General features: G+C 41.9%; 1 protein-coding gene across 4 annotated transcripts in view; it reads right to left on the bottom strand.

The window, feature by feature from the left end:
* Nucleotides 1–12303, bottom strand: part of TMCC2 (transmembrane and coiled-coil domain family 2) — a 127175-nt gene that overhangs the window by 17624 nt on the left and 97248 nt on the right. For all 4 annotated transcript variants that reach the window (XM_089686346.1, XM_089686348.1, XM_089686347.1 and 1 more), the window contains one exon: nucleotides 10402–11093. In XM_089686346.1, coding sequence (XP_089542472.1) covers nucleotides 10402–11093 — 692 coding nt within the window. The remainder of the gene's footprint in view (nucleotides 1–10401; nucleotides 11094–12303) is intronic.

Below are 12303 nucleotides of genomic sequence, written 5' to 3'. Positions count from 1 at the left end.
GTGAACACTGGGGGAATTCAGTTAGTTGCTCTCTTAGCATCAAGCAAACAGCTCTTGGTCCGAATTTGCTGGGATGTTCAGTTCTATACAAAGTAGCTGTCATTTAATATTGACACAATTTGTAGATTATCAATACAATTTGATTTCAAATGATTTGCCAGTCTTCTGAAATCCCTTGCCTTTGAGAGCTCCCTTGATTTTGACATAAGTGAACAGCACACCCTACCCTTCTTCCCTATCTGCAGGGACCTAGTACCCTCTGCTCAGACATTTGCCCTCAATCTGACTCTCTGTCTTCCTCTGGGCACTCCACTGTACTTTTGCCTGCACAGCCTTTTTCCTACGTATCTAGGGATGAATTTTCTGCCACAAACCCTGATTTCAGAATTTCAGTCCTTTTAGAGGCTGTCAATAACAGGGACCCCTTCAGTCTTCCCTCCTGAGTTGGTCTCTGACTTTTCCTACAGACAAGCTTTCTGAGTGGGAGGTACACGGTTTCTACTGGTTTCTACCTGTTCATAGTTCCCAAGCCAAATGGAGGTGTTGACTCATTTTGACTCTCCTTTTTCCTCATGGGGAATGAGATCAGCATGAGTTGCATTCCTATGTTCTCTTTTTAGCATTAGAGCTGAGTGTATTCACCCCAAAGTCACACACATGGATTCCCTATACCTTGTTCAAACCTGCTAAGACCTTCCTAGTGGAGCCTGTCCTTTACAGTGACTGACCAAACCTTCAAACATTATATGCTCCTCCAAAGCAATATCCTATTGAGGAGAGCTTCATGCAAAAATGTTGGACCCTGCCACCTCTTCTCCAAATAAGTGAAAGATACCTCTAGAGGATAATCAGGTGCTCAAGGATCCAGTGGACAAGAGGTTAGAGGTGCGCTCTATAGCCCCTTTTCCTTGGCTGACCCCACCATGCAACTTGCATTTCCTTTAGTTGCAGTCCGCTAGACCCTTGCTGTCTGAACTAGACATATGGCCTGAGACCCTAGTTTCATCTTAAAGGATCCCTCCAATCACAGGGGGTAATAGTACTCTCAAGCCACTCCCCCCCCCCCCCAAAAAAAAGGCTCTCACTTCCAGGTAGACCTTCTACTCCTGAGACTAGGAAAAGCTCCTTTCATCCCTCTCAGGCTTCCAGCTTTAAGCCTAAGTCTAGAAAACACATTCTTTTCAAGACCTGATCCTCTAAGCCAAGTCTGGCTCCAATCCCTTTTCTCAGTGGAGGGGCACTCCCACTTGTTGGCCTTTTTGGGTTCCAGGAAATTTCAGATATTTAGGTCCACAGTATTATTTCCATTGGCTACAAACTGGAGTTTCAGACTCTTCAGATCATTTTGTTGCTGTTCATCAGTTCCTCTTTGTCAGGGCAGGAGCTGAGGAACGGACAGGCAGGCCTAACAATGTAACGCACTGGCTGACGACAACCACCACCCACAGACCGAAGTCCCTCAGGGAGCGGAGTCTAAGTCCCAGGCTGCCCTTCACCAGGGCCCCTGATGGTGGGGATGGACTTGACGCAGCCAGGAACCAGGTCGCGGCCCCCGAGACACCTCAGCTGCGGTAATGGCCGCCGCCAATGGCGTGTAGCTGGTGGAAGAGACAAAAGAGTAGTCAGACAAGCCGGGGTCAACAACAACAGGACAAAACAGTACAGTACAGCAGACGAGAATCACAGGTCATGAGCCGGGTTCAGCAACAGAGGGTCAGATCAAAGGAGAATACAAAGAATAGTCAAGTCACAAGCCGAATCAGAATACCAGGAGAGTCACGAGAGTCAGAACAGAGTAATAGCAACACAAAGACACAAGACACAAGTGCAAAGAGCATGTGCGGGCCACAGGCTTATATGTCATCAGCCACACCCCTCTGGGGGATGGACCACAGAAACCTGAAGGCATAAAAGGATTCCCATCATGCACAGCAGAATCCAAGATAGACGCCAGCACATGGAGTAACATAACCTCAGGGAAAAGGTAGGACCTTGACACTCTTGTGGGGGTCATCACCCCAGTCCTGAATGAAGGAACACTTTCAGGGTTTCTACTAGCTCATACCTGTTCATAGTTGCTGATTACTCGTTTCTACTGGTTTCTACCTGTTCATAGTTCCCAAGCCAAATGGAGGTGTTGACTCATTTTGAATTTGAGGACCCTCTGCTCCTTCCTGTTTGACGTTTTACATAGAAGCAGCCAACTCAGTCATTGCTTTCCTCCTTTTGGGTTTTTTTCTGGCCTCTCTATTTTTCCTCCTCATCCACGCTCTCTGCATTTTTCATAGGGGCCATAACCATTTACTTTTGGCATATCCACAGCTCCCCCCCTCCCTTCCCCCAAGATTCCACCTCAGTACCAGCTCTGCTCCATTCCCAAGGGATACATATTTTGTTACCTGGACAATCTCTTGTAAAAGAATCACTTTTCCTTATTCGTGTCAGCCAATGTCCATCAGACAGTACAAATTCTGCTGAGATTATTTGCATATTTACCTTCAAGTCATTGCTGGAACCGACTCACCAGTTAGAGTACCTATGCCTGACATTAGCCCAGTCCCTCCACTCTAATGCCCTATGGTCCCAGGGTCAACCCTCAATTCATGGCTGCATGAGGATCTTGTGCCGATAGCAATTTCCTTTAGAGGCAGTGCTGTGTGCCCATTTCACTCCAGACCATTGCAACTCTTCATTTTGGCAGCATGGGAAAAACAGACTCAGTCCTTGAACCACCCCATGCATTTGACTTTCCCTGATGCGGTCAATTTCCAGCATGGCACTGAAGTCGTGGGAAACTCTGTCCCTCAAAGATATGGGAAATTTTCACAACATATGCCAGTCTGTCGTCCTAGGAAGGTGTCCTGTATGCCCTCCTGATGCAGGGAACTTGGTCATCGGAGGAAGCTCGACTTTCTATCAACATCCTGGAACCAGAGGTGATTTGGTTGTTCCTTGAACCCCTCAGTTTTGGGATCTCCCAACAAGAATCCTGTCAAACAGTGCCTCAGCTATAGCCTACATCAGCAGTCAATAAATAGTGGACCGCGGCCCGCAAATGGCCCCAGCAGCGCTGCCGCCCGGAATGACAGATCCGCCTCTGAGCAGGGCGGTCATCACAAACAACATGACATCACGTGTGTGCCCTGCCTCTTTCAGCTGTCTCTTTGGCTCCCACTCCCTGCCTGTACATAAGCGTTCAGCAAGGATCCCAGCACAGCTGCTGTCTGCCCTCAAGGTAGGGTGTAGTCTTACAGAGGCGCTCTGACGGGCACATTGAATGTTCAGGGGAACTCTGATGGGCACAACATAGAATGTTAAGGGGGCACAAATGGGCATATACTGTGGAAAGGGGCACTCTGATGGGCATATGTGAAGGAAAGGGGCACTCTGATGGGGGATATGATGTAAAGGGGCACTCTGATGGGCACACCTGATGTGATGGGAATACATGATGTAAAGTTGCACTCTGATGCAGACACCTAATGTAAGGGGGCATACTGATGGGCACACCCTATTTGGACCTCAGCCAGAAGAAAATTTTAGTGACCAGACCTCCTTGAATCTTAATTCAATACCCCTGGTGTAGGGTGTCTCATAACTCATACGAGCAGACAGTTACACACTGATAGGATGCATCAATGAAATACCTAGAGTGCTCAACAGCACAGGCCGCCGGTACCCATTCTGAGAACTCTGTGAATGAATGGAGAGACCAGGTGGATGGAGCGCCACAGGGACACGTCTTTTTTAAAATTGTGACAGTAGGTGCAGGGAGAAGACTCCTGGGGAGATTCGGAAGGGCGTGGGGCAGCTGCAGCAGTAATATGGGTGTAACATGTTATAAAAGGTGAACTTATTCTTTAAACATGTCATTTACTAGCCCCTTCCTTTTCTGTACCGATCACTGACTGTCCATTCATAACTGAATCATAGTCAAACTGTCTTTACTATGCTTCAGTATATAAATGAATGGGAAGCTCTTTACAGTGCTATTCCTGTCCATTTATTCTTTGTAGCTGAGGCTGCAGAGATGGAGATTGAAGGCTGTGTCCTCAATCTCCGTCCTCTGTCTCAAAGGTGAAACATCAGAGATCTGTTTAGACACCTGACATCTCACCAAAGCCCCCCCAATGGGGCTCCTAAAAATTGTAAAAAAATTAAAATGTACATAAATAAAATAAAATGGTAAAAAATAAAATAGCAAAAATAAAAAAAACACTAACACTAGTGGCAGAACTACCAGGGTCGCAAAGGTCACACTTGCAACTGGGCCCTGGTGTTCCACCACTGGGCTTCGAAGGGAAAGGTTCGTGGTTTCTTAAACTGGGACCCTGAAGGTACTAGTTATGCTTCTGCTGTTCATACTCACTCAGTCACTATGAGATTCATGTTCTGTATTTTCTGTATCTAAAGCCTAGTTGATCCTGTTTGCTGTCCCTCCCTCCTTGTCTGTTTCCCCACTGCAACCTGAGAATGTGTAGACCAGCTGTTGTCACATCTACAGAGCATGCTCTAGTTTCAGTTCTCTCCTTTTCTTATCTTTGCAGGCTACATGACTATAGAGTCACACATGTGGGTGTATACAGTTTGGATAAATGAGAGTTCACTCCCTCCCTCCTCCTCCATGTCCACTAAACAACTAAACACTCTGGGGGTGGGATATGTTGATTATTGAAGCCTTCACCTCCCTGTAATTCTAAGCACATACAAACAATAGACACAGGCTGGAGGGGTGTGAAACAGGCTGTGATTGGCAAAACCTCCACCTAGTTAGTCCATACCATGTTTTTACACAAAAATAGCAAAGATTTGCATTCAAATACATATTTATATGATGATTTAAAATATTTATTTTATTTTATTATATATTTTCCCTTTGTATTTCACAGAGTTTTTTCCTTTTTTTTTTAACATGTTACCGGTAGCAAAGGTCTAGAAACTCATGCTGCTGATGTTTCACTACAGATGTGCTGGGAAAGAGCTGGGTCGTATGACAGCTTTATATCGATTATGAAAAAAAGGTAGTGCAGCGCTAAAAAGAATAAATCTAATAAATTGCCTTTATGATAAATAGAATAAAGTTCATGGATATATGATCATAAAATCTAAATGTTCCAAAAGTGACAACAGTGCTCTGAAGGTGCCTGCTTCAAAGATATTCCGGTGCTTGTGCAGATGGGAAATAATAAAATTGTGCACTCACCAGATGCACAATTTTAATGTGCATATATATATATAGGTATAGATGTCCTCTCAATGGGATCAGGGTAGAACAGATGATAGGTGATCTTCCCTCTGAAGGGTAGATGACACAACGGGCGATTCCAGGGTTTAATGTTGATCCAAGACAGCCAGAGGTCCCCTACAGTGTTTGGTTGATGCAGTATCCTGGGTAGACAGGAGATCCCCTCTCTGGGTACTGGGATGGACCTTAAATGGACTTCTGCAAATGAATTCACTCTGCCAACTGCGCAACTTTCCCCACATGTGGCACCAACAATGGCAAATATCCTATGTCAATTTCCGTTTGTTCACGTATATCACATTTATCTGTATACACTATTTAAATGAAAAGGGGGGTATTTTGTGCTTAGTGAAATAATGACGCTAGTATAGATTTTCCGCAGTTCTTCGTTAACAAAAAAAGAAAAGATTGGTATCTTTAGATACAGAAATTAATATCATTAAGGAGAAGCTTGCACTTCACGCTAAAGAGGATGTTTATCAATTTTATTCTATTGAACTAAAATAGATTTTAAGGAACAGAGGCACAATAAAAAGAAATAATACCAAAGGGATAGTGAGGATTACATGACTAAAAAGGTATTCAAATGGAAATAAAATTTAGAGGAGGTTATTATGGAGAACAGGAGTGGGGAAACCTCCAGGGATAATAAGGTTTCTTTTCAATATAAAAATTCTACAAACTGTCCATTCACTCCCCTCAGAAAAGGAGGTGGAAGAGAGTATAAACATCCCCCCAAAAATTTTTGGGGCAAAAATAAAAATTAGGATAGATCTCCGTACCCTGGTAGGAATGAATTCCCTACTGAAAATGGGTCAAGACACAGACCTCAGATTGCACATTAGCATATGGATAATGAAGAGCATTATGAACCTGTAAGAACTTCCTACAGGAGGGACCCTATTCAGTTCATAATAGATTCACATTGCTGATGAATGCATATGAATCTGAAAGAGAATGGGAGAGATATGAGTATTATACACCTCCCAGAAATTCCTATAACAGTTTAAAACCACATCCAGAAACAATTGAGTACTGCTTGGACCTTGAAGAAGGGGACATTCCCTGAAAACTTGTCCTCAAAATTGTATGTAAGTGCAAATAAAAAAAGTATCACGGACAGTACTCAATTGTTTCTGTCGCAAATGCACTAATACGGCTACAATCACCTCAAGCAAACCACATCCAGGGAATTCTTATTCTAGAGATGACAAATCTGGTCATTATTAGATCACAAGGGCAAGACTAAAAGAGGAAGAAGGGGATGAAAGGGTCAACATATTATCCCAAGATGAATTTTGAAGAAAGGTTTAAAACATGCCTTTCCTAGGGGATTAAATAAATCTGAGACATTTATTGACATAAAAAAATGTATTAGAAAGCTGCACATTAAAAGGTATTTCTTGAGTAATCCTATCAGCAGAGAAATACAAGGTTCTAATAGAAGAGGGATTAGACACTCAAGACTGTCCAATGAGTCCCTCTTCAACCCCACTGGACAATTACCCTCAAGTTCATCAGTCTTTAAAGATTTAGTTACTAAGGATCTAGAGGAACTCAAAATAAAAATTATTCTGATAAGAATATTCACAAAGGTGCTCACGAATTTGTGCTAGAAAAGAGATTAACTAGTTGCCGACCGCAGATAGCCGAATGACGGCTTCACTGCAGCCGGCCAGTTCTGGGTGGACGTCATATGACGTCCCCCCAGAACGCGCTCTCCTGCGCGCCCCAGGGGGTGCGCACCCGGCGATCTCCGTGATCGCTGTGTCCTACGGACACAGCTGATCACGAGATGTGGTAAAAGGCCGATCATACCAGCCTTTTACCACGTGATCAGCGGTGTCCAATGACACGCTGATCACAGGGAAATGCAAGTGCCGGTTCTCGGCTGCACTTTCCTCACGCTGTCAGATTGTGAGGAAAGTACTGCCGAGAACCGGCAGTTGTCAGAGCGGGGATCGGCACCGATCATCAGGGCCACTGATGATCAGTGCCCTGATGATCAGTGCCCAGCAGTGCCACCCACAAGTTCCGCCCACCTGTGCCCAGCAGTGCGCCCACTAGCTCCGCCCACCTGTGCCCAGCAGTGCACCCACCTGTGCCACTCTGCAGTGTCACACACCTGTGCCCAGAAGTGCCACCTACCTGTGCCCAGCAGTGCCACCCACCTGTGCCCACCCACCTGTGCCCACCAGTGTCACCCACCTGTGCCCACCAGTGCCACCCACCTGTGCCCACCCACCAGTGCTGCCCACCAGTGCCACCCACCAGTGCAGCCCAGCAGTGCTGCCAGTCAGTGCCACCAGTCAGTGCCCAGCGGTTGTGCCAGTCAGTGCCGCCAGTCAGTGCCCAGCAGTGATGCCAGTCAGTGCCATCTATCAGTACCCATCATCAGTGTCACCTATCAGTGCCGCCTATCAGTGCTGCATATTAGTGCCGCCTATCCGTGACACCTCATTAGTGCTGCCTATCAGTGCCGCCTATCCGTGCCACCTCATTAGTACTGCCTATCAGTGCCCTTTAGTGCTGCCTATCAGTGCCCATCAGTGCCGCCTATCAGTGCCCATCAGTGCTGCCTCATCAACGCACATCAGTGAAGGAGAAAAAATACCTGTTTGAAAAATTTTATAATAGAAACAAAGAAACTTTTTTTTTTCTTTCAAATTTTTTGCACTTTTTTAATTTATAGCGCAAAAAGTAAAGCGCCCAGTGGCGATTAAATACCACCAAAAGAAAGCTCTATTTGTGAGAAAAAAATGATCAAAATTTCATATGGGTACAATGTTGCATGACCGCGCAATTGTCAATCAAAGTGCAGCAGCGCTGAAAGCTGAAAATTGGCCTGGTAAGGAAGGGGGTATAAGTGCCTGGTAGGCAAGTGGTTAAATCCTGCAGATAAAGGGGGCAGGATTGTATTATTAAAAAAGAACGATTATGTGATGGAAGTTGGAAACATTTTATATGACGGGGACATATATGAAATCCTAAAAAGCGACCCTATCAACTTATACAAAAAACAGTTGGAAAGCATATAAAGAAGGGAATTTTTGACAAAAAAGAAAGACACCACCTAATTCCTACCACTCCAAGGATTCCTATAATGTATTGCTTACCAAAAATACATAAAAATTTAGAAAAACCTCCAGAATGTCCCATCATAAGTGGGACTGACTCAGTAACATCCCGCACAGGAAAAAATGTTTTCTTTTTGCAGCTATTTGTGGGAAATACTCATCCTTTTTGAAGGATACCACTCAAAATTAATATTGAATTGAATTGAATTGCATTGTGTTGGTGGGGAAGTGTCTGCTAGTCTTCGCAGATCTGTCCTCCCTCATGCTATGGGTATGAATATGATAGAGTCTTGGGATCATTGTTGCTCTAAAACCCCCAAATGATTTTTCGTAAAGCCAAAACATTGAGGGACTGTATTGCCCCTGATGTCGTCAACCCTCCCCCGAAAGTTACTTTGTTTGAGGGCATGAAAAGCTTTTATCCATGCCGAAGATCTTGGATGTGTAGAACTCTTGGTATTAGTGCAGTGAGAACTAAAGAATTTGCATCTCAGACCATACAGGTTAGATATAATATTCAAGACTTTATTTATTGCTCTTCCAAGTTTGTTGTACATCTTCTGGGGTGCAAGTGCCGTCTCCAATATATTGGGAGGACCTCAGAGGCATTGCAAGTCAGGATCAATGAACATATGGCTAATATTAGAAAAGGGCTGAAAGACCATAGCTTATCCAAATATTTACATCATCATAGAGAACCTTCTTCCCTCACACTCATCGGTATAGACAAATATAACCCTTACTGAAAAGGGAGCAACTGTATTTTCAGATTATCCATTACAGACTAAACATAGAATGGGACCTTAACAGTTTTATTAACAATAGATAAAGAATCTGTTTGGATGCGTTTTTTTCATCCTGATGTAATATTTAATAAAAAATTTGTCATATAATTTTTGCTTTTTTGGAGCCTGTTTATTTTGTGTAATAGTAGTGTTATAGGAAGGCAATTTTTTTTTTGCATCAGTAGTTTTTAATTTGACCACTAGATGGAGCTAGGCCAAATTTTGTGTCCATGTAGGATGGATGTATATTCAATCCTAATAAGATAAGCTTAGTTTCCTTTAGTCATTTTTTTAATGACTTTTGTTTACAAGAGTGATCTTTTTTGTAATAAAGTTTTTAATTATTTAGCATTACAGTTTTCATACAAGAGTTAGCATGCTGCAACATTACGGACCCGCACATGTGCAGAATAGATGGCTCCCCATACATCCATTGATCTATGTGTTGAGATCAACGGGTCCAGTAAAAGGCTGATTATTTGTGATGGTGGAATAACTGGGACCACACTTGTATGTTGAAAAGTTTTTTAACAGGAGATATTCAGATGTATATGAACTGAGCACTGTTTTGGACATATAGATATATATATATATATATATATATATATATATATATATATATATATATATATATATATATATCTTGGAAAAATTGATGCACTTTATATTGAATACATATATTGAATTTATGTGAAGTAATTTTTACACTTGATGAACAAACAGGGTAACGCACCTACACACAGAATATACTATTTAAATGAAGATCTAATGTTTGCCTGTTCCAATATATTGAAAACCTCAACAATTTTTAAAAGTGTGTATTTAATTTTTCACATGGCTGTAGCAGTAAGTGAAAACTTCCCCTTCAATTTCATTTCAATTTGATTTCCCCTTCTGACAAAATATAGAATTGCAAACAGATGCAAAGCATCTATCTGCATAAACAGTTGGTGCGATAGTAATACAAGACAGAGGTAAAACTAAAGATAATATGCTTCTGCAACAGTAATGGATCACTTATTGCAGAGATTTATTGGTGTGTGTGTGTGTGTTTGTGTTTGTGTGTGTGTGTAGCTCACCCCCGTAGGGCAAGGTTTACAAATCTATTAGAATCTGATTAGTTGCTATGACATGTACAAAATAATTTGTGCAGGCAGTTTTGTACACCTATCAAATGAAATGCCTTCATGCACTAGAGGGAGTTGGCATGTTACTGTATTTGAAAAATCTAATTTCATACATTTGAAAATCATACATTGCCAACTAAAATATATGCTTAATTTACAACACTAACCTGTAGCGCTCTTCTTGGAGACACTGTGTCATGTAGTTGTAGTCTCGCTGCAGCTGTGATTTTAAGTCTTCTATTGAATCCTCAAGATGACTCTGCCCATCCTTGATTTCACAGAGTTCTTCAAGAATGGCATCAAAGCCTCCATGGTGTCCATGGTGATGTCCATCTAGAGTGTTAGATCTTGGGCTACCAGGTCCTGCAGGTCCAGCCCCAGAATTACTTCCTCCTCCAGCTGAGCCAGAGGTAGCACTAGAGCATTCATCATCACTCCCATACTTGGGACTTGGTGCCAATGTTGCACTGCCACTCAGTGCTCTTGCACCTCCTTGTGTCTCACTATCTTCTTCTATACCATCTTTTAGATGTGGGATATTGTCAGCACTGCCAAATTTGTTGCGAATAAGGCTAGCAAACTCTCTGGGCTTTGATACCACTGCTGTATGCGTGACCTGCGACAGGCCAGAAAGCCCTCCCTTAACACCTTCAACTACTCCTCCACCAAAGCCACTAATGCCTGCCCGAACATTGGCTCCAACATCTTTTAGTCCTTGCTGCATGTCCCTCAAGACATCCTTTGGCTGTCGTGATATACCATTTTGTTCAATCTCCTTTAGTTTCTTATGATAATGTTCCAATTTTTTGTGTAATTGAGCAATTGTTTGTGCAGATTTCTGGTTCTTCTTCTCAAAAACCTGGCATAGTTGGAAAAAAAAGAAACACAGAATATAAGAAAAACACAGTATGTGACAGTAAAAAGAAAACCCACCAACTTTCATATTAGCATTTCATTGTTCACCCAATTCTGAAACATAAAATAATTATGTATATAGAGGAAACCTACGTGTATATTATGTTCTACAGATATGAGCTGTCAGGTGCTGGTCTCATGATTTTGGTTGTCATACATTCTCTCTTGTCTGTCTGCCCACCTGCAGTCTCATAGAGGAAGGCAGCGAAGACCATAGTGTCCCACGGCACTTCCTCACCCAACATAACAAATCCACTGATAGCCTTAGAGTTTGGGTTCTTGAATCCATCCCTCCTTGTGATTTTTAGGCAGGCAGGTTCCATAGATTATGCATTAGAGAGACTTTTTGGATTTTTACCCTTAATACACTGTTACCTAAAGGGCTGAATGAAGAGCCTGAAATCAACACTATCATTTAATTACTAGCTACTGATGTAGTGTCCTCTATGAACCCATTACCCCCCCTTTTTTTCATGTACATGTGTATATATATATATATGCGTGTATATCTGTTTATATAGATATTCCTTCTTCTTATACATACTGCACATATATTTTTATTATGACTAATTATTATATATCACCGTTTTATACCATTATCATAAGGAATATCATGATTATATTATATATTCTTAAGCAACATTTTTATTTACATAACTGCATATGGTTCATTCATGTTTTTATATTCATCATTATTTAGATTCAAAGTCTGTTCTATAATCTTCCACATTTCACAGTTTATTACTATTATTATAATTTTTAGTTGCATAATGTATACAGATACTTTTATCATCATTGTTTATTCCCATAATTGTTATAATTAATACAAATTTATACATGTTAGGTGGATTTGATCATTGTTGCATGGCCCCTCTCCCCCTTTTTTTGGTCGTGTTCCTCCACTCATGGAATAACTTATCCATTTTATTCAATTTTAATCTTTATTTTTCATTTTATAAAAAAATTTATCTTTATTTTTCAGTTCAATTCTTTATTCTTTCCTTTCTTCTCTCTTTCCCCTTCTTCCGTTCATTATTCAGCACTTGTTACTTCCTTTTAGATTTCTGTTCTTCTCCTGCTTCTACTTTTCTGTACCCACAGCCCTACCTGTTCTTCCTTCTCTCCCTTTTTCCTTCCTTTATTCAGTTAATATC

The sequence above is a fragment of the Staurois parvus genome, unplaced genomic scaffold (genome assembly GCF_062004578.1).
Source record: "Staurois parvus isolate SC_StPar_1 unplaced genomic scaffold, SC_StPar_1.0 ptg000395l, whole genome shotgun sequence".
Lineage (NCBI taxonomy): Eukaryota > Metazoa > Chordata > Amphibia > Anura > Ranidae > Staurois > Staurois parvus.
Note: the sequence above shows the minus strand (reverse complement) of the source record. Positions and strands in the feature narration are given on the sequence as shown.